Here is a 23,790-nt window from a genome sequence, read left to right on the forward strand (position 1 = left end):
TTTCTATTCACATTGCTAATGTTCTTGTTTGCGGTCCAAATACGCCTGTTCTCTATAAGCTTCTGACAATCCTGGTAGAAACCCAGTCCTTAACCTTGTCACTCCCATGTCCCTGTGTTGTCTCCATCGTGAATAGAAACTGCTGAAACTTCTGTCTTTTAAACCCTTACTAGAGTTTGCCCCAAAAATACGTACAATCAGCAGATACAAATTGCATGAAATGTGTATGATTTTGGAGTTTCAGAATTTCATGACTGAGAGTTGACTGGCAGGCTTGGGTAGCTTTTATTTTGCTTAGCTTTGCATATACTTCAATAGGACCAAAAAGTAGCTGGTCGACATATTGCTTCTTATGGTATTGCTACTTGCAGACTATGCCACCTATGTTTGGCATTATGACGCTGAAGGTAATGTACATAATAACTAATTCGTACTTGCCAGGGTCGGACTGGGGCATACTATTTGCTCGGTCATCAATGAAAAAGTGGCCGACAGTTGCAAATGGAAACTCATTCCTTGCATGGCAGACTTTTTGAAGAGTACACAGCAAGGAGTTTTGTTTGGTAAAATGTGTTGCAAATTGTGCATTTTAAAGACTGTTCAGTAGACTGGTTAAATCTGATAACTGCACAGTGAAGTAACTCCTCAGCCTGACCTATTGTGGCCAAAGAACTACCCCACTTGGACCAAGAAAGACGGACCCACACTAGGATGTTGGACCTGCCCTTCAGACATTGCCTTATTTCCCTATAGGCCTACAGGCCAGTCCAAGCCTGGTACTTGCCCATTGAGAAACGTGTGGTTGCCAATGGCTCTTGGCTCTGGGGTAACCTGACCCGCAGTTTAGCTGACCCTTTTCCAATCTATTGCTACCATCCGATGATTAAGTGTGCGGGACAGAGGCGTTGCTAGGGGTGGGGCTCAGGGGGTTATAGCCCTGGGTCTTTTGGAATAGCCCCAGATAGAATCTCAGGGGCTACAACCAAAAGACCACCTAGCCCTGAATCCCGACAGTCCTGACATTAGCCTAGCCCCAGATCTTTTCCAGACCTCGCAACGCCCCTGGTGCGGGACATCAAATGTATGTTTTGAACTACTTGGGCATATTTTTGTCAAATATTCCAAAAAAAGCTATAATGATGCTGGCGTTCTGGGATTTCAGGATCGACAAGCACGCCATGACACTGTTCTTTGACAATAAGCTGGAAATGCTGAGTTTCTTCTTGCAAGCTGGGAATATATTCTTCGCCGATAGCCTTGTTGTTTGCTCATATTTCCCTGTCAATTCTGTGTTGTATTGATTTTTTCATTGATTTTTTTGTAAATGTAAATTGAGGATTTCTTTTCTTGCAGACCATTTGAACGTTCTGGTGAAGATGTAGATATAATATTTACTCGCCTAAAAGATGTCAGAGCGTTTGAGAGATTTCATCCCAATCTCCTCCAGCAAATATGTTTCTGTGGATATTACGAATATCTGGAAAAGGGAGTTACCTGTAAGTATTTCTTCTCTGTTTATACATACAATGTATCTGTTCTTGACTTCCTTTATCAAGCAGGCAGAATTGGTGGCATGTTATGTTATGTTACTATGCTTTTGTTTTGTGCCGAACACCCGCTGTCGACATTTCAAAGCATGTATTCTTGCTCGTGGCATGTTGTGCCCCCTCTTGGAGACCTCAGTGCTAAGAAGGAGAGCAAAAATTAATGAAGCAATAGGGATGGAAAGCGGGTAAATAGGGTGCCAAAGTGGAGAAGGAGTCAGGCTGGGGGGAAATGCTGCGCATGAGTCCACTATATATGGACTATCTTCTAGAGACATGGGACACAAGAAAGCTAGTGCTGGGTTGATATGTACTTTGGAGTTGCAGAGCAGTTTTTGAAGATGTATCTGTTAGAGATCGGGTAGTGCTAGGTGTGTGAGGTGCACAGCAGCGTGCTTCAGCAACCCTAGCAAATATATAGGCTTAAAATATGGATCTGTATATGGTACAGAAGTCAAGCTCCCGAATAGCAATTCTGGGACTGCCAAGATGACTCCAGAAAGTGGCTTATATAATATTAGGACATGAGAGAAGGTGAATGTTGTTGGTGACAAAAAGCAGGGGAGTGGGATAGACAGAATTAATAAAGTAAAACGTGATATAGCGGCTTTGGAGGTTAGAGGCTGCATCCGTCCATCAGCAAATGTATTGTATGTCAGAAACTTTGACTCCAGGAATAACTGTCAATAGGTCACACTTACGCTTTCCCTTGTACCTATCACAGACTTCTTTGCAGTCCGGTCCAACAGTGGATTCACCAATATTATCATATCTCTCAGAAAGGGGATGTCTGTCGCTTGTTCTTCAGACATGAACATTTGTGGCTGTGAGCACAGTCCTAAAATCTCACAGGGCCACAGTTCTGTGCTCATATCGAAATAGAAGCCATATTTTTCCAGACCGAAGCATGAAGTCCCATGCTGCTTATGCTCAGACATATAGCAGGCCTCTGGATCATGAGCGGTCAGGCCAATAGACTGAGAGAGCTAAGGTGCCAGGGCCAATGCTGGGGAAAGTTCCATTCCGGATGAGCAATGTGGCCAGGCTACTAATGCAAGTTAAGACTACCTGATCGTTAATCACAGGGACGTTCTGAAAAAGCAACCATCATTTGAGCGATGCGATCATTCTGAATATGGAAATCCCACGCTCAGGCATAGCAGCAATGCAGACAGTCCTCTGATACTAGTCTCAATCTCCTTAACCTTTGGGGCACATTTCAAGGCAAATGATGTTTAGGAGCCGAGCTGACTTTTAACTTAGAAATAAGTGTAAAGGAGAGGTTGTTGGAACGTGACCCACTCTCCCACTGTTAAGTGGTGTTTGATTATAGACTGTAGGGTGAACCTCTCCCACATCTTTATAAAACCAGAGCTCTTAGAAAACCTTTCGAAATCTCCTACAGTCAAACAGTACATTTTCTGCATATAATGAAATGTTGTTACGCACACTTTTAAGCAGGATTACTCTGTCCTGACCTTCACTTTGTATATTGTTAGCCAGTGGGTCAGCTACTAGGCAGAAAAAGAGAAATGCCAGCAGAAACGCCTGCCTCATATACAAAGACAGTTCAACCATTCTAAGCAACACCCCATTGAGGGGCCTGTCCAAGGCAACATGATCAGGAATGTTAAATATGGGTCAGTCCTCTAGCTATGCAGACATTCAGACATAAACCACCAGAAAACCAAGTCAAAGGAGTTCCTCTCTTCTAGTGTAGATCCCAGAGCTGGAGTACCGGGGGTAAGTACCACAGAAAGAACTGTCCACCAATACCAGGCTGCCGACTTCCTGGGTATGAATTCACAATAATCATGCTGGGCAAGCTCATATAATGTCAACTCCAGTCGCCTGGCCAGGACCTTCACCAGCATCTCAATATCGGCACTGCACCTATCTGTGAATGGTTAGAGAAAACCTGAAGATCCTGGTTAATTAACTACATTGCTGTTAATCTTATTTAGCCTTAGGCTTTGGTGCTAAGCTATTATATTCCTGGTTTGAATGTGTAGAGTATTTCCCGTCTAGATGCAGACAATTACTCAGATAGAATTGATCTGCAGGTTTTCTCTAATGCTCACTTTATTTTATGACTAATGTATTTATTCATGCATTCATTCATTGGTGGTTTGTGTTCGCTACAAGCAAACGTGAGTCCCTTCAGAGCACTATACAGTCCTGTGTTTAGCTGAAATGCTCAATTGTGCCTGGGTTTAGGATATCCACAGGATCAGCTCGTGTCTACTTCCTCTTTGTATATGGTCTAATTACTGTAATGGGGTATATCTTAGCAAATCCCCTGCTGTTTACTGCAGACACGGGTCCAACAAACATCCTATTCCTAATTCTGATGCAATGTGCTCTATGTCGACTTGAAAGGTGATGGCTCCATTTAAAATTTGAGGGTGATTTCAATTTTTATTCATCATATCGCATCTTATACGACGACTGTCTTCTTGCTGCCAAACAATCCTATTTCTCTGATCTCCTCCATGCACAGTCAACTCACCCACAACGCCTTTTTCAAACCCTTTCTCATCTTCTTTCCCCTCCAACTTTGGACCAAAAACTCTTCCCTATCTGCCTCTGACATAGCCTCTTTTTTCTCCTCCAAGGTGGCCTCTCTCCGCCTCGCTATTGACTCCTCTTCCACACCAACATCACTCTTTCCTCCCGTTTTGCCTTCTACCACTTCTATTTCTCATTTCTCCTCCTTCACAGACAAAGACATCTCTCTTCTGATGACCCGTGCTCATCCAACTGCTGCACCAGCTGACCATATCCCATCTGCTCTCATCTCTAGGGTCTATCCCTCCCTCAAATCCTATCTCACATCCTTCTTTAATATTTGTCTCCTAACCTCAACGTTCCCCTCCTCCTTCAAACACGCTTCCATCATTCCTATTCTAAAAAAACCTTCTGCTGTCCCTCTCTTATTTCTAACTTTTGTCCAATTTCTCTTCTTCCCTAACTCTCTAAACTACTTGAACATCTTGTCTATTTACAATTTTCCTCACTTGTGCCAAACAATTCAATTCTCCCTCGCTCTCAATCTGGTTTCCGTTCTATGCACTCAATGGAAACCGCTCTTTTGTCAGTCCTAAACTTATTACTCACGAAAAGAAACTCTAAGCACTCTTCCATTTTTATCCTACTGTACCTTTCTGCTGCCTTTGACACTGTTGATCACTCCCTCCTGCAAGCTTGTCTTTCATCCTTTGGTCTTTCTGGCTCTGTTCTTTTCCTGGTTGAAATCCTATTTGTCCCAATGGCCATGCTCTTTCTCACGGGAGGGACAACTTCAGACCCCTATCTCTTGCTCATGGTGTCCCTCAAGGATCGGTTCTTTCCTTTCTATGCTGATGCTTTCTTTCTTTCTTTCTTTCTTTCTTTCTTTCTTTCTTTCTTTCTTTCTTTCTTTCTTTCTTTCTTTCTTTCTTTCTTTCTTTCTTTCTTTCTTTCTTTCTTTCTTTCTTTCTTTCTCCCTTTCTCCCTTTCTCCCTTTCTCCCTTTCTCCCTTTCTCACTTTCTCACTTTCTCTCTCTCTCTCTCTCTCTCTCTCTCCCTTTCTTTCTCTCTTTCTCTTCCTTCTCAACTGACATACATACTCTGCTGTCTTCATGTTTATTGGCCATCAAATCCTGGATGTATTCCCACTATCTCACACTTAACACAACAAAAAATGAAGTACTCTTTTTCCCTTCTACTACTATCCCCTCCCCTATCCCTCTCTCATTGATATCATATCCCCCTTCTCAACTCCCCATTGAATCTACTGCCCCGAAATCTGGGACTCTACTTTGACTGCGCTCTATCATTTAAACATCACATTTCAATCTCCTCTCATGCCTGTCGCTATCATCTGTTCAATATTTGAAAATTTTGCTCTTTCTTGACTTTTGATGCAACTAAGCTATTGATATCTTCATCAATGTTCTCACATCTATTCTACTGTTCCACCACACGTTTCGGCTTCCCAACATCTCGACTTGCTTCCTTGGAATCTGTTTTCAATGTCTCTGTTTGTGTACTTTTCTGCTTGACTTCACGTGATTCCATTTGCTCTGCTCCTCTCACTCATGGTTGGCCCCCCTTCTCTGCTCAATTCAAATTCAACTTTTTATCCCTTGTCTTTAAATCTCGCTACAGTCTTAGCCTGAATGACCTCTGCTCATTTGTCTCATTCTATGCTCCCTCCCATTCCCTTCGCTCTAGTTCTCAATTTCGTCTTGTAGTACCAGCCCCCCCCCGTGCCCAGTCATGCTTTCGCACATTCGCTCTTCTTGCTCATATGCACAGGAATGCTCTTCCTCTTTCTCTACGCTCTACCACTGTTTACTCCTTGTTTCGTAAATCGCTGAAATCTCATCTGATCCAGCAGGGTTGATTTCAGGCTTTCAGAAAACGAGTCATTTTTTCATTGTATATTATTGTACGATTTTTTATACTGTTGCTATGTACATCGCTTTGGATTAAGGGACTATATAAGTTCCAAATAAATAAATAAAAATAAAATTAACTCTCATCAGCCCTAGCCAACTTAGTCAATGGTGAAGTATTATCATAGTCACAGTCTAAAACATCTGGTGCTCTGCAGGCTGTAGACCCCTTGGCTTGCATATCTAAGATTTACCAAAATGCCACTCATAGGATCGAAGGAAGAAGCTTTTCTTTGAATAGGCTCCAGATGCATCAATCATATTTAAAACTAGACGTTTGAATTTAAGAGGTTCTCATGGGTTGTTGATGGGCCTTATTCCTAGCATGGGACATTACAGACCCTCACTACTATTCTGAGAAAAATTAAATCAATGGTTGTTTGGAACTTGACTGGCCCAAAATCAACTCCAGTCTTGGACATTCCAGCTTCTTGTGTTTGCGGCCAACAAACCATTACCACCAGACAGAGTCATAAGAATAATATACACAGTACTAGATCCGGAAATGGGTAGTACCTGAACAGGAACAAAATTGGCTCAGGTATAGTTAAGGTGAAGCCTGTGTACATAGACTCCTTCCCAAAATTCTATTGCTAATAACTTTTAACTCTCTGGATAGATTTGGATGCAATTTTCTCCATAACGGTTTGTCATGCCCCCGTCCCCTAAATTGATATTTTGCAAAACGCGTGTTAAAAGATGAAAACGTTATTAAGTACCAAAAAAGAAACAACTTGAGCAAAAAGTGTTGCAGATCTTTCCTTTGCTGGTTTGGGGTATTTCCATCCAGTAGCTTTTAAAATATTTGATGGCAAAGGGGGTACTCCTGCTCCCTAAAAACGTTTATATAACTCCCATGGTGCTTTGAAAGAGAGAAAAGCCGCCATTTTCTTATTTTTATTTTGCTTGGTCCGAGCGACTCCCACAATAATACCCGAGGAAGCAGGAAATGAAAAGTGCTCCAAATGCTATATGCAGGAGGAAAAAGGATGCCATCACAACAGGGTAAAGATGGGGATAGGGAAAGAGGACACCATGTGAATTTGGGGAGTTGGAGGTTGGCTGTGGAAGCCAGTTATGGGTAGCAAACTTTCACCTTATCAGGGTAATAATAGGGAATCTAGCAAGATTACTGCAGCAATGCAGACAGATGCACTCGAAAAGAAACTATGTCGCATGAACCAAAGAGTGCTAAGGGGTAATTGGGAAAGGGCCAGGGAGGGAAAATAGCAATTGAGCAGAGTGTGGGGACCAAGAAAGAAGAAGGGGAATCATTTGAACCATAGATATTGTATGTTAGAGAAATTGATTTCATGAATAACAAAGAAGCCAAAATATTCATTAGAAATAGAACGTGAAAACTGATCATGAATAAGTATGTATTCCTCTCCATGAACAAATAGTTATCTTTCTTTATGATGTAGTAAATTAATCAGTCTCAACCTACTATATTTGTTGTGTATGGCTTGGCTTTGCAGAAGGAATGTTGTGATGTCACGTGGAGTGTTTATGCCCGAGTGATGGAATGCATGGGTGAATGTTCTAACCTGGTCAGCTGGTCAGGCAGAGGCCTGGGTGTTGGGCTGCCAGTGTTATATGTCCTATATCTATTTTACCTTATGCCTTAAATGTAACTTATATGTAACCTATGAAGCTGATAATAAACCTAGCGAATCAACCTAAGAAGGCTGGGACCCACTTAATTTCATTGGCGACGAGCCGGTCTTTTAAAGAAGGATCTACGCGATGAACAGTTGGAGAATCTGCTGCAGGGGTGCAGAAGGAATGGCAAGAGGACAGACACTGCCCCCAAAGACTAAAAAGTAAGGCCCATCACCAGGGCAAGAAGGAGAAGGAGAGGAAGGAGAAAGAAATAGCCCTGTTATGTTTCGAGTACCTCAGCACAGAAAGGGAGGTGTTTTCTGGAGGACCACCCCTTGCACTGCAAGGAAAGCTGAGTGCCGGGCCTGTAAAGGGAAGCTGACCCATCTGTTGGAGTAGGGGAAGTCGTTCATAAAAGGGGGAGGAGGAGCGCACCTGCAGAAGGAGACACTGCCCCTGTTTGGGTGGCAGAAAAGTGTCTGGGTGCTGAGACTGGTACTGCTTCATGAGCTGGAGGAGGGAAGGATCTGGAAAGGGGTAGCCAAATCCAGGATATCTGGTTGATGTAGGAGGAGTTCTGGAACAAATGGACTTAGAACACCTCAGAAGGCTCCGAACGTGTCCCGTACGGAGTTGGAGTGGAAGTGGAGGGGGGCCAGCAGTGCTTAACGTTGCAGCTACGCAGTTTGGTTCTTGTGACGGTTGGGCGAAGAGCAGTCCGTTACGATCTGAGGTCTGCTCATAAATAGTAACGTCAGTGTGTTTCTGTGGGAGTTGGCGGAGGAGTGGAATTTTGCCCCCATAATTCCAGATCCATTCTTATAGAGTTCAGGACTGCCTTACCAATGTGAACTGGCTTACCTGTCGTGAATATAACACGGCTGGATGAGGAGTGAGGATGTAGTGACTTCGGAGTAAGGGACCCATGGACGTCCCTCAACGTGACAAGGAAGTGATGTGATGTTGGCTTGGGGTTAACGGACGGTATTCAGCAATGTCTGTGGAGCACCTGAGTCATGGATACGACCTGTTTCTGCGAAGTTTAATTTCCTTCCGTGATCGAGTTATGGTTGCGGTTCGTTGAGGAGGAGTAGTAAATGCCTTGGATCGAATCACTGTCAGGATGCAGTATGCTGTGAGGTTTACAGGTATCGCTTTGCGGTAAGGTGGAGAGCAAGGTATGTGGGACCAGATCTGAAGTAAAGGAGTGGTGAAAGAAGTCACACTCGTTACGGTGCTGCTTCAGCGGATCAGCGCTTTAAGTTTGGCATGGATTGTCTTGGGAATAAATGCAAGGAAGGAGGAACTGTTCCAAATGACGGTAATGTAATGAGACTTTTGTTGAAGCAGACTATCCTATATGTATCCTTTTAGGGTGTGATTTGTAACTTTATTTACCATTTAAGTGTGGATGGGTTTGAGTATGGTTTGGATATGGTGTGTTGGTGGTTGCTGTGGACATGTATGACGTTTAGAACAAACCTCTTGAGTATTTTCAGTTTATGGTCACAGGAGTTGACATGGACTTCTAGCATATAAACAAAAAGATGCATGGACTGGTCAGGATGGTAGCTGTTGGGTGCTGTGGGCATGTATGAAGTTTAGAAATAACTTCTTGAGGATTTTCAGCAGTTAGGTCACTAGATTGCGACATGGACTTTTAGGAATGGATTGGGTTTGGGATTCTTGATATATGGTGTTTTAAAAAATACATCAATTCGCAAATGTATAGAAGGTTGAAATGTGAACTGCATACTGTGTAGTATGTGATGTATGGTGTACAGTATGGATGATCTGTAATGCTCCGGGAGTTTAGTGGGATTGGGGGTAGCGCCTTCAAATATCCCTTGTATGGGTGTGGAAATGATTGTCTGGTAATTGCGGGGGTAACGCCTCCCATGTGTTTGGTTTTGGGTGAAGCTTATATGAAATATATAAGTATGGTTTTGCTGATGGCATATGTGTGCCAGGTCAGCATGTTTGTGCATTCCAAATGTGACTTCTGGGTGGAGCGCCTTCAGTCATGTTTTCAGTATGGGTGTGGAATGGTATGACACAAGGGCTTTTGGGAGGTATTGCTATGTAATGTGGTGCATGGGGGTAGCGCCTCCAGTACAGTATGGGTCGTGATTGTGATGAGTCGCGCATGGTTAAACAGTGTATGTGTGTTTCTGGTGGTAGAGCCACCAGTTATGTTGGTACATGACTATAATGAGGTTATGCATGGTTATCCCTCGTACGGCTGTGTGAGGTGGTAGCGCCATCAATTGTCGGGGCGTGACTGAGTTTAGTCATGCAAGGTGAATGGTTTGGTATCTGGGTAGTAGCGCCGCCAGTAGGTGTAGGGGTGTGACTGCAGCATAAGTCATGCATGGTTAGGGGAATGTGTGCACGGGTGGTAGTGCCCCCGATTTTGGTATGGGCGTGTCTGTGTTATTAGGCATTGCATAGTCTCACATTACCCTGACTTTGTAGTTTATATACCACAAATATTTTTTTTTTCTCTGTGCACATGTGGCTGTGTTTAGCTGTACTGTGTGTGCTCCTATGACTCTTTCCACCCTCATCAGGGTCCGCAGTGTGACAGTGATATTGGTTGTCGGTCCCGGTGTGCCTGGCCAGTGCATCGGGTATGAGGTGGGTGGTAGAGTGAAAGAGCATGTGTTGTCTGCTAGCCCTGATGATGTGAGTTGGTGTGTGTGGAGGTGTGTGTGTAATGTCTTGCGTTGTTGTCGAAAGAGGGGAGGTGTGTTGTGTAATGCTTTGCTGTGTGTGATGTGCCCATGTAAAGGGAGGAGGTGAGATGTGTTGTATATGGCTTGGTTTTGCAAACTTGTATTCACATTCCCTGTTTCTGTATTTTAGTTTCTCATAGGAAGCTAGCATCCCCATGTCCACTATTCACCCCTCAGCTGCTGGTTACCCCCTTCTCTTCCATGACCACAAAACCTTCCAGCCATCACTCCTTTTGTTTTATTTAAGTCACCCCGACGGGTATTCCCGATGTGGGCCCCAAGCCTGCTAGGCCTAGACATCCAAGCGACATCTCCCTGCTAACAGCCAATGAGGCTGAAACATGCCTGGGTTTGCATATGGTCTCATGTAGAAGGGATGTTACAAAGCAGTTCAGGCTGGACTTCCCCTTTTGGTATGGGGCCGTGCCTGATTTGTATATGGCCTTTATTCTTACTCTAATGGCTTGGCAAGCTGAAGGATAATGGTCTGGAGGGATGCCCAAAGCAATTCCAAAGGTTAAATTGAATTCAAAACCTTCCGGCCATCGCCTCTTTTGTTTCACAAAACAATCCCACCAAATGTGCCTTAAGCAGAAAATTCTTCTCCCATTGTAAGCATCCTTCCGGGCAATCTAGACCCAGAACCACCAGGTGTAGGAATACCTGATCTGATTACCCAAAATATATTTGACTGTCAGGAAACAATCCACCCAATCTTGCTGAACCCTTTTACTATCGTACAACATGTGAGAAAGAATTCCTCTCTAGGAGTCACGAGGCGAACACTTATTGCCGGCTGCAGTCCTAACCTGTACTTCTTAACAGGCATCCAGTAGGATCCTTTGCTAGACATGTTGAAAGTCATCATCTACTTTGGGTGTAAATACCGACCTCAGCATAGCATTCCAGTGCTCTTCTTGGGTCTCAATACCCCATTCCTCAATGGCTCAATGTGTTTCCAAGAACCCCACTTAGCCCCTTCTATGGCAGAGATTGATGAATCCCCTCTTAACCCCCCTGGTATATGCAAAGGATTGGGCTCAGGCTGTCCTTTCAATGGCAGTGCCCTCTCTCCCAGAGACACCTCAAAGGCAGCCCTCAATATCTCTCATCTCTCCCGCTCTATTCCAAATAGTTTCCTTTTGACTTGAAGAAATGAAACCATGGGTGACGTGTTATTTAAATGTGGGTAAAACATATTGTGCCCATTTCTGGTGTAGATACATTCTGGACATAGTGAGCGTGTGAGGAGCAGGAGATTTTTGATTCAAAATGGCTGTCAGGAACTTAAATCCACAACTAAGCAATGGATTCTGACTGCATGTTGGGAGACAGGCCCTTTTTTGATTGATGCCCAAAGCGATGCTTTCCCAAACACAGTAGGAATGTAATAGTGTCCTGTTTGAGAATATATGTAGCATCTTAAATCTACACTTTGAGCCTTTTGATGAAGTCGGCCAGACTGAGACCAAAGTTTGTGAAGTTCGTGTGCCCCAGAGAAAGGTTAATGCTTACTCATATTCTTAGAAACACATTCAGTGTTGATAGTTTGCAGTTCTGTAATCAGATAAGGTTTGCCTATTTTAAAAATCAAAATGATTGACCACTACTTTGGTGACAGACATCAATCCTGTGAATCAGACAGAAACTCTGAAAAGTGGTTTTGCCAAAAAGTGAGTTACTGCAAAGTCTAATGGCAAGCTTTGAAGCTGACCTGGGCTTAATTTACATACACTATTAGCGCAGGGCAATGGAAGAGACATTCCACAAGAGCGAGAGCCTAACATTGTATTTGCAAAAGAATATGATTAGGTTGTGTGGTGCTTATTCTCAGAGCAAAATTATGCTAGAAGCAGCATTTGGTCTAACTGTGATTTCCTTTTGGTCCAAGAGAGTTTGTGTTTGGACCATTGATGACAAAATTAACCTCTCAAATAAAATGTGCCTTTTTATCAAGTTTTGAGATGGTTTTAAAAAGTTCCAGTCCATTTTGTATCTCTGGCAATAAACCATTTTTAAGAATGTAGAGTTTAAGAATGGGGGAATGAGAAACAAATTACTTTGAGGGGTTCACAGAATTAAAACATTTAACATGAGCCTTCACAAGATGCAACATGGATTTCATTCAAAAGGCAAACTGGTAGAGGCCACCAGGGGGCGCAGTCAAGATGGCCGCCTGAGCCCAGAGTTGCCGCTCAAGCCCCGGGAACATCGCGCAGAAAGAGGAGTATGAGGGCCCCAGCTCGCTCATGAGGCCAAGATAACGCTGTTGGAACCTGAGCCCAGCAGACCGGTCGAAGTCCGGTGCTTGGGGGTGCTCCCAGGCCCGAGTTACGCGGCGAAGGGCTTGGGCGCCCCTCCCCCTCCGGCACTCCACACAGCGCCAAGGAGAGGGACATCAGGAACATCAGTGGGCGGCCAGCTCTTGGAATCGCGACCCAGGCGACAACCCCCCTCCCGTGGACGTATATCACCACCACCGCAGGGAGCAACGGGGTGCACCAGCCCCCACACGCCATTGGTGGGGCAAGCAACAGGAGAGACCGCAAGAGGGAGGTGGGGGCTGTGCTGCTGGAGGCAGCGTTACTGTGCTCCCTCTCGGTGTCCACCCACCCCCTGGGCCCAACACCAACAGCTGTCTCACGGGCCGACGTGGGAGCGCGCTCGCACAGCGGCCCGCGGGGTGGGGGGCAGGTGGTGGACCCCGAAGGAAATACAAGGGGCTGCCCTGGGGAGAGCCTCTCACTGCCACTAGCGACCCCCGCGGTCTACACAGGCGGGCCCACCGTGCCATAACGGAGTGACTTCCATCAAGGAGAAGGGCACACGCCCAGTGCAAACCAAGACTCCACCGACTCCTGAGGTCAGACCCGAGGCGGCGAGCACTGTCGGAAACTCCCCAGCCTGGGCCGACGTGGGAGCGTGCCCAAACGTCGGGTGGTGGGGAATCCAACACTGCAGAGGTACAGGCGACAAGGTGAGGAGGCAGGCTGGAGGGGGCCCCGAGCGGATGTCGCTGACCCCCACAGCTCATACGTGGGGGCCCAACTAACCACTGAACTGCGGCCACCACCAGAGGGACGGATCCCGTGAGCCCACGCACCTGGACACATCTTCAGCCTGAGGGGCCCACAACACCGACCCCCGACCTCTGGAGAGCCACCCAGAGATGCCTAGCGACGACCTAAAAGGAACGCACTACACCCAACAGGACTCCCCTCTAGCTTGGGCCGTCACAGGAGCGCACCCTTCTAACCTGCTGGTGGGGGAAACACAGGTGTGGTTCCAATGGCTGACCACCACACAAGCTGCTACCGTTGAAGCAGGACCACATAGAGAAGCACCATCTGCCCTGCAGAAGGCCTCGGTCCCATGTTCTCATTTCGGTCAGGGCCCATACACCCGATCCCAGCACTCCTTGGGCTTTGGGCGGTCATCCGGCCCGTGCTGACCGCCGCAACAGGCCCAGAGGCATCCAGAGATCCCGGGAGGGAGACCCAGAAACTTGTGGTGGGCAGGCAGCCGGCGGCGCCCCCCATGATTTAACAAACCTCGTGGACCTACCGGCCACTGGTGGGATAGCCCAACCACTGGGGCCACTGAAATACCAGCTGAGAAATAGGAGTGGGTTGGTGGTATAGCTATCATCACAAGAGTGACACAGGACCACCCCCACGCCAAACCTAGACACGATCTACATGAGTTGGAAAGAAGCTCTCTCCAAATTTCAATTTCGAGCCGGTGAGATCGAGATGGCGTCCGGAGGCCTGCCCACCCCAGCCCCTGACCTGGGGGCGATACAGAACAACATCCAGATGATCCTAGAGGAAATCCGGGGGATAAGAACAGACATGGGGGCCAAGCTGGCAGACCTTACCACGAAAGGGTGCAGGGGGGGCAAGCTCACAAGGCTTGCGGGGAAGGGGGTCAGCCAGATCGAGCTGAGGCTCTTTACTTCACAACGGGCTCTACACCGGAAACAAATAAAGGAACACAAAGAAAACAAGACCAAGGACGACAATGGTTGAAGGCAGGATAGGCACACTCAATGTCAAGGGCATAAACTCTCAAAATAAAAGATCACTGACCAGCAACATGTTCCGCAAACAACAGCTGATGGTACTCTTCCTACAGGAAACCCATTATAAACAAGGGATAGAGTTGCCGATTAAAGGAAAAGAAATTGGGAGCACTTTCTGGGCCTCCCACAGAAGCTCAAAGAAGGAAGGGGTGGGCATTCTTTTGAACAAGACATTCCACCTCACAAACATAGAAACTAAGAGGGGCTTTGGGGGACGATTCCTGGGGATCAAGGGCACCTGCGAGGGAGAACGCATTACTCTGGCCACCCTATACATGCCCAAATCAGGTCAGATACGTTTCCTGACCCAGATCTTCAGGTTAATGGATGAATGGGCAGGGGGGCCATGATATTAGGGGGTGATTTCAACCTCATAATGGTCCCCAAACTGGACTGGTGGACGGCAAGAGGCGCGGAGCCGAGAGGTATCACCAAAGACAACTTAGCTCTATAGGCCCTCCTAAGGGAACACTATTGGGCAGACGTGTGGCGCAAGGCGTGGCCAGGCCGGGGGGGGATACACCACCTTCTCTCCCCCACACTAAACCTATCTGTGAATCAACCTGCTCTTAACGTTGGAGGAGGGGAGAGGGGTTGCCACACTCCCCAGGGGGGAAGCAATAACATGGTCTGACCACGAGCTGTTGGTGGCAAACTGGTCGTTGCCCCTGTCACCGAGATCCTCGCGCTGGCGCTGCAATGACGCACTCCTGAAAGACCCGTTCTTTAGAGACTTTCTAAGGAATGAGATGGTAGTCTACTTCGAGGCAAACGATAATGGGGAATCCGACATGGTGATGATTTGGGAAGCTGCAAAGGCCACTTTTTTCGGGGTCTCCTGATAGCTGTGGGCTCCAGACGCAAGCGGGAGAGAGGGCTTATTGAAAATAAGCTCTGTGAAGAATTAAAGGCCCTGCGCGCCAGGCGCGGTCCCAACGCGGAAGATAGGGAAACCCTCCTGGTAGAGATGCAAGGGAAGAGACAGGCACTTCACACGGTTCTCATAGGGGAGGTGGTAAAGAAATTGAGATACACATGACAAAGATATTACGAAAGGGGGGACAAAGTGGGGACTCTCCTGGCGCGTGGGGTGGGACCCACCCCACCCGGACCCACCGGGGACAGAGGGGGCTACGAACTAACAAGTAGGAGCAAATAATAGAATGCTTTGCTGACTTTTACAAGGAACTCTACACAAAACAAGGGGGGGAATCAGTGGAGGCGACCCAGGCATATCTAGTGGAGCACCCATTGCCCTGACTGGCCGAGCTGGAGCTACAGGGGCTGGAGGGGGCTATATCAGTGGAGGAGGTGAAAGGCGCTATTAAGAGGCTGAAAGTGGGAAAGGCCCGGGGGGGAAGATGGGTACATGGTAGATTTCTACAAACAGTTCCAAACCATCCTTGCAGCGCCCATTGCCAAACTGTTCAATCGAATTGGAAACCGAAATACAATCCCACCCACCTTCCTACAGGCCATCATCACTGTAATACCCAAACCGGGCAGAGATCAAGCTGACTGCGGATCATACAGACCTATTTCCCTCCTGAATCTGGACGCTAAAATCTTTACCAGAATTCTGGTGACTCGACTAGAGGGATGCCTCCCCGTCTGGTCCACCCAGACCAGGCGGGATTTATCCTCAGTAGGCAAGGCTCCGACAACATGCGCAAAGCCCTCCATGTGCTAAACTCAAAGGTGGTCCGAGACAAAGGGGCTCTGCTGCTGGCACTCGACGCAGAGAAGGTCTTCGACAGGGATAGTTGGGGAATCATGGAGGACGTTTTCTCTGCGGTGGGGATGGGACCAAGATGGCTGGGTTGGATGTTGGCATTGTATTCCACTCCCTCAGCCACGGTGGTCGTAAATGGGACAGAATCAAGGGCTTTTCCCCTGGGAGAGGTATGAGACAGGGTTGCCCACTATCCCCCTAATATTCGTAACGGTCATGGAGCCCTGGGCGATCTCAGTCCGAAACAATGAGGCAATCAACGGAGTACTGATAGGAGATTCCCACTGTAAGATTAGCCTATTTGCAGACGACGCACTCCTCTACCTCACTAAACCATCCCAGTCGGTTCCCCAGGTGCTGCAGGGCCTAGTGCACTATGGAAAACTCTCGGGGATTCAAGGTTAATCTGGGGAAGACGGTGGCATTCATAGGGGGAAATTTATCAGAGACAGAGTACGTTGGCGAGCTCCCCTTCCAGCTCCAGAGGGACAGGTTCCGATATCTGGGAGTCCGAGTCATGGGTGCCCCTACAGACCTCTTCCCCAATAACTTTGCCCCAGTCTGGACAGAGGCCAAAAGGGATATAGAGAGATGGGCAAGCTCGGGGCTTTCATGGATGGTATGTCTTAACTTGATTAAAATGGTGGTCCTCCCCAAATTCCTATTTTTGCTTCCCTTCCAGGTGCCCAAGACCTTCCTAACGGAAATAAAACAAACTCTTTTCAGATTCCTCTGTGCGTGCAAGAAGCATAGGATATCATACGAGGTCCTAACGAAGCCCAAAGAGGACGGAGTGGTGGGGTTCTCGGACCTCGAAACATACTACAAGGCTGCCCAGTTGAGGGTTCTGATAGACCATTTTAACCCTGGGACGGAAAAGCAGTGGGTGACATTGGACAATAAGGTGCTCGCCCTGGTCACGCTGGATGAATGGTTATGGGTTCCAAGGTCACATATCCCAAGAAGGGTCCTGCACCACCCGGTGTTGGGGGTCTTGTGGTCGATATGGAGGGAAGGAGGCTACTATAGATGGCTCACCACCTGGCCCTCGCCGTTGAGTTGCATTTGAGTTGCAGTCATAGACAAAATAGCCAAACCGGCTGCATTCCAACAATGGTATGAGGTAGGTCTTACCAGGGCAGGACATCTGTGGGTGGAGGGATCCTTCATGCCCCTATTAGATCTGGTGGAGGCCCTGAGGCTGGGCAAACTTTCGCCGTTTCGCTACCTCCAGCTCAAGGGAGTTCTCACTGAACCTTCATGGGGAGACATCCTCAGGAGAAACCTGACAGATTTCTAGAAAATGCTAATCTCCACCCGAGGCACCAGGGGGGTCCTATCACGCCTCTACAAATTCCTCCTGCACTCAGCCCCCGGGGAACCCCCTCCTGCCCGGACACAATGGGAAAGGGACCTGGGAGGGGCAACTGATGACAAAAGGTGGTCCAAAATGTGCATCCGAGCCCACCGATCAACAACCTCGCTTCAATACCGACATCAGGCCCTGAAGATACTGCATAGGTGGCATTATCCCCCCCAGAGGATTGCTAGGATGAGAACGGGATATGACCCGTACTGTTGGAAATGCCGGAAAGTAAAGGGTGACTACATACACATGTGGTGGAAATGCCCCATGGTCCAGACATACTGGGGAGAGGTGCTATCCTGGATCAAAGGGGTGGACGGGGTGGGCACGTCCCTGTGTCCCTGGCTTCTCCTCTTTGGAATTGATGTAGGGGACGATCACGAGGAAACCCAGGGCCACATGCTACAGGTCATGCTGGTGGCGGCTAGGTGTTGTCTGGCCCAAAAGTGGAAGAGCCTGCACATGCCAGGAGAAAAAGACTGGGTCAATAAGGTCCGGGCCATTTACGACATGGAGTTTCTGACACACCTCATTGACGAATCAAAAAATAACATTAAAGAACTTTGGCTCCCCTTCTTTGAGAAGTATGAACGCCTGACCTGAAAGGACAATAGCATGCCCGGGGGCCAACCCAGACATTAGGGGCCACCGGGGGAAAGCCCCACACGCATGAGGCACTCCATAAATGAACACCCCACAGGGACCGCAAAAAGCCGAACCCAAGACACCAGTGTGCAAGGAACCGACCGATTGCGCCTTGAAAAGTGGTCCATGAGCTCGCCGGACAAATTAGACAATAATGCTCGATCTATGGCTGAGGGTGAGGGAGGGGGATGGTTGGGGACAAGGGTTGTTTTTAAAATGTTTCTTGAGGTGAATATTGACGAAACATAATATACGATGTGATAGCCAGAAAATGCCAATAAAATATGATTTTTTTAAAAAAGGCAAAGTGGAGTGCCATGACTCTAGACAATGGTCCAAAAGAAGTGTAAATATACCACGTGACTTTCCACAGGGATATATTTGTAATTGAATTAGTAGATAACCAGCACAATCTTTTGATTTTCCATGGTTCCTGTCAAGTAAAATAAGAGAGGATGAGGCCCAGATATTCCCTGTTGACGACTGTCCAATCACATTCTGAAATAACAGGTATATTATTCAGAACATACATCTGACCAATTGGATTTCCAGTTGTTAGAATTAGGGAGCGAGAGTTGTTAGCTATCCCTTGTTGACATAACATTCTGTAATAATGCCAATCTTAATATATGTCTAGCCAGAAGGATTACCCCAGGTCACAATGAGGGAGTATGAGTTTGGAATGGTTGGGGCTCCATTCCAGGTCTAGTCGAATGCAATCACAAACAAAAGGCAGAAACAAAACATCCAAACCATTTAAAATGCACTGGAGGACACAACCTGAAAAAACCAAAGATATAAGTAAGAAGTGACAGACTGGCATGCCAGGTTCTAGTCCCAGAGGAAGAGCAGAGATGAGACCTATCCATTCATAAGGGGAGGACATCTCACTTGGAGAGAAGAATCTGTCCAACTGGCATCTTCCACATGGCGTAGCCAAGAAAGGCAATGTAAGCAGCCCTCCTCATTCAAAGCAAGCAGGTGTTAGACAGTTACCCAAAGATTCTAAATTAACATTATTGCAATGCCTATTGGCTTACATAATTCGTTTCCCAAGTAAATGCTTGGGAATGGTACAAATGAATGTTTTCTCAAGCTGCCCCCCACTAAAAAACAAGTGAACGGTTTTGTTTCAAGTGTTTGCTATTCTTTGAGAGCCTTAGAGATTTTAGCAAAACTGATGGGTGATGGTTGAAAAGTTTTGAATTAATCATACACCCATGCATTGTTCTGGGCAACCCCCATGACCATCTGCCAAGCTATCACAGAAGGGAAAAGACTATAAGAAAATCAGACTGGAACTGTTGGATCACATCGCTTCTGCACTGGACCACAAGCAACTCCAGACATGTTTAACCGATGTAATTCCTTTTAAACATTTGTATGCACATTCTTGTTTTTTAAATGCGCATTATTTTCTCAGCTGCCTTGTGTAACTTCTACAGTACATGGTTAATTGAACTGTTTCATTAATCATCTACCCTTCCAAAGAGAGGGGCAGTGCCATATTGGAAGAGTAACCTGAACTTATTTTTGAATTCTAAATTCATTATCATTAACACTTGTTGTTTATTTTTTATTTTTTATTTTTTATTTTTATTTAATTAATATTTAAATGCATATTTATTTGTTTTGCTTATATAGGTGCGATAATTGAATGAATGTTACCAGATTATTTTGGGTATTGCCTCCATTGTCTCGGGAGGATAGCTCAGGGGCAACATACTCATCTTGGAAGCAAGATGACGCAGTCCGTGCTTAGAAACCTCTGAGTATTAAGCACGTTATAAATAACCTATCATAGTGGGTCATTATTTATAGGGCAGAGCAGTAAACCTACGTGTAAAACCAAGGTGTGTTGTTTTTACTCCTTGGTGTACTGTTTCAATGCCTGTTCAGTTGCTTTGAAGGGGTAGAAGACGCATGAGGTGGATTTAGTGTCATACTTCCTCCTCTTTCTTGAAAGCACAATTTCAGTGGGTTGAGTGCATGCTGCTGCGATCGGAGCTTGATCTGCAGGTCATAGGTTCGAATCCCGGCAAGGCCAACTCAGCCTTTCATCCTTCCGAGGTCGATACATGAGTACTATTTTCGGTTCGGTGATATTGTATGTAAATATGTACTCTTTAAAGCGCTTTGGATTAAGGCGCTATATAAATAAACAAATCATTATCATTACATGCAGGTGCAAAACGAATAGATTTCTACAGAATCTGCTTCCATTCAGTAACTTATAAACAGACAGATCCCATAGCAATCCATTGTAAATGATGTGTGCAAAGCGTAATTTCATCCTTATTCCCATCCGTCTATTCTTCGCTGACTAACTCGATCATTATCCAATGTTACTTGTGGCTATGTTGCCAGTCTTAATTAATATTTTCTTCCCATTTGTTTCCACTCTTTATTGGGTGAAATGTTCTTTTCCCAGCTGGGTTATGCTGAAGCCATACTGTTACTATACTCAGATACATGAAGCTTTGGCAAAGCCAATATTTTTGGCGTTTCTAGTTTATTTATTTTACATTTACCATGGAGGGAAGGAATGAGGAATGAGGAATGACATCACAGAGAGGCAGAAATTACAGCATGGGAGGGTGAAAGGTAGGCCAGCAACAGCACACAGGAGCATGATATGATATGATATGGCATTTGTAACGCGCAAGTGTTTCATTGCATAACATTTGAAGGAAGGAGTGACGGCGCAATTTGGGGGAAGGAGTCACAGCATAAAGGGGGGGTTAGAGCAACAGCACAAGGGGGCTACATGTCAGAGCAAAGGTGGGTGGAGTGATGGCAGGGATAGTGCAAGGGAATGAGGAGGGACAACACACGTGAAGGAGCGACAGCACAAAGGGAACGAGCAACATCGTAAGGGGGAAAGGAGCAACAGTGTGAGGATGGAAGGAAGGACCGCACAAGGGGACAACATAAGTGGGAGAAGGAACAGCAGAGGGGTGGGCAGGGACAGTGCAATAGGGGACGAAGGACAGTGCAAGAGGGAGGAGGGACAGCACAAGGGCAGGGGGGCAGCCCAAGGGGGAGGGACTCCGAAAGGGGGAGGAGGGACAGTGCAGACGGAGCAGTGAAAGCACAGGGGGGAGGAGGGAAAGCACAAGGTGGAGGTGGGACAGTACAAGGGGTAGGAAGGACAACTCATGGGAGCGTGGAGGACAGTGCAAAGGATGGCAGAGAGACTGTGCAAGGGAGTGTAGGATGAATGACCCAAAACCTGAACAATAAAACAATAAAAAACAATCCAAAATATTTGAGGCACCGCTTATAGCGGAAAAACGTGAATGAATAAAACTAGGCATAATAAGATTACAACATGATCCTGCGTTCCCCATTGGCTAACACTTATCTACGATTCTAAATATCCCCTATAGTCAATGACCCTATTGGTCACTCATTATCTAAACCCATTCTCCTAAAGACGTGACCTACTACATCATCACTAGAAGTTGATTAACTACCAGGTGCATTGTTGTCATAATACATTTCTTTTATGTGTAAAATATTCCTGACCATCGGGTGATGTGCACCCTTGGCGATTAATCTTCTTTATCTCACTTTTGCTGTTCATCCGCTTTCTCACTTTAAACAAAGCACCGTCCATGGGCACCTTCGAGTGGGAGACTTCCCTGCACCAGACCACTCTGTTACTCAGTGTCGCGGATTTCACAGCTGCCCTTTAGATCAAAGTGCACTCACAGGTCTGCCTTTCTTTGCGTCTCATTCACAGGCGTGCAGCCTCCACTTGCCATATGATATTTCTATTTCAAACTTTAACACACACCGGTCTCTCAGGTCGCTTGCAAACTCACTGGCTGTGGGCGTCTTTTTCTGGGTTTTGCGATTTCTATTAATGAGACAAGGTTAGTACCAAAGGCTTGGGCTCACCTCCCCAACTCTGCCGTTCACCCGGGAGGGTCGCTGGCCTCCATGAAACATAATGCAGTCTTCACTTCTGGTATCTGGCATTCTCCATGTGTCCGTTGCGGCCCGTCGAAGGCAACAACCACCAATAGGGACCTCTTGGGGTTTTCTACCCGCAGCTCTTGTCCTTTGGTCCATCGCTCTGCTCCAGTAGGTTTTCCCTTGTCTAGAGATTCTTCTCGTACTCGTGTTCTGCCTTGTTCAGAGTGTGTCTTTAGGTGTTGCCTTTTATCCGGGTGAGGAGAACTTATAGGTATCGGGTGTATGCACTTGATGTCAAGTGACTGACTTCCCCTGACCCAATTAATGGGGACATGTCCAGTACGATGTATGAGAGTTAGTCTTGTTACTCTCAGTCACCCTCTTTCTCGGCCCAGAGTTTGTGCAAAAAGGGGGGGGGGGGTTGGGACCTCAGAGTATCCCAAAAAATCGAATGGAGTAGATGAACAAAAAAGGGGGAATACCACGTCTCATCATCGGCTGCCCCACCCCCACTCCCTGAAGACCCCTCACCTAGGTGATCTTCCCGCACTGGTCCTCCCTCAGGGTCTGGATCCAAAGGCTATGGCCTTGCCCTGGCTACCTGAGAGATCCACAGTATAATAACCCTGCATTAACACCTCTGACCCTTTCTCCAATGTTAAATCCTCCTTCCCCCTCTATTAGTAGGACCAGGACCAGTATGTTCTATTGCCAAGGTAGTCCAGCTAAACTACTTGCTAGGAGTAAAACATCAGAAAATGCAATATATACAAGTGGTTCTAATTTTAGTACTGTGAAGAAGAAGATCTCCTGGAAGTCCAAAGATCAGTTTGGAGAAGCAGAGCGAGCACTCTAGTCTCTCACCATGAATGATTGGCCCTGAGCAATTCAAGCATGCAATGCGGGAGTTCTAACAGGGCTCAGCTGGGATACCAAGAGAGAGCTGGCCTCGAAGAAGGAAAGTGGTCTGCCAGATACCGGGCGAGCAGATGAGAGCCAGAAGGGAAGCCGTGAGTGGCGGCGAGAAGGAGCCCGAACCCAGTTAATGCAATCCTCTGGGTATCCTGGAGACGGGCAAGGTGCCCAAGAAGGAGGACGCGCAGCCGGGGAGAAGCTGACCTCGGTGGAGCCGCTACAGACCCAGGCCATTCACTGAACGCTACCGGAAGCTCAGCGAAGAGTGCAGCTGCTCTGGAAATGCTGGTACCCGCAGAGAAGAGAAAAATGGGTATGTGGGTTTCCCAAGAGTTGCTGGTGGTCTGGGGAAGCGAGGGAGTGAAGGCAGATGCTCCAAGAAGAGGGTCTGGGGCCCTGGGAACAAAGGTAGTGAGTCTGGGATCCCCACCCGGAATGAGAGAATTGCTTTGCAGGACAGTGACCAAGTCATTCTAAATACTGCAAGTCTGGGAGCCACACCCAAAGTGATAATAAGGTCTGGGACCCTGAGAATAGACATAGCAAATCTGGGACCCACTTCCAAACCCATGAGAAGAGGACTACTAGGCAGGAGAGTAAACCAAGTGGTTCTGAATACTGTGCGTCTGGGACCCACATCCAATGTGCCAAGAGGGTCTGCGTCCCTGTGAAGGAATATTGCTTGTCTGGGACTCATACACAAAGTAAAAGAAGAAGAATTAACACAGGAATCCTACACTTGCCAAAGGGAGTGTGTCAAGCTGTTGGGGAAAAGCAGAGTGAATTCAAGAAACCTATTCTTGTGATTTT

The 23,790-nt window shown here is 46.7% G+C and overlaps 1 protein-coding gene across 2 annotated transcripts in view; it reads left to right on the top strand.

Moving 5' to 3' along the window:
- Positions 1 to 23,790, top strand: part of RAPGEF4 (Rap guanine nucleotide exchange factor 4) — a 1,521,174-nt gene that overhangs the window by 167,747 nt on the left and 1,329,637 nt on the right. For both annotated transcript variants that reach the window (XM_069616226.1, XM_069616227.1), the window contains exon 2: positions 1,354 to 1,496. In XM_069616226.1, the coding sequence (XP_069472327.1) occupies positions 1,354 to 1,496 (143 nt within the window). The remainder of the gene's footprint in view (positions 1 to 1,353; positions 1,497 to 23,790) is intronic.

The sequence above is a fragment of the Ambystoma mexicanum genome, chromosome 9 (assembly GCF_040938575.1).
Source record: "Ambystoma mexicanum isolate Mex_15411 chromosome 9, UKY_AmexF1_1, whole genome shotgun sequence".
In the NCBI taxonomy this organism is placed as follows: Eukaryota; Metazoa; Chordata; class Amphibia; order Caudata; family Ambystomatidae; genus Ambystoma; species Ambystoma mexicanum.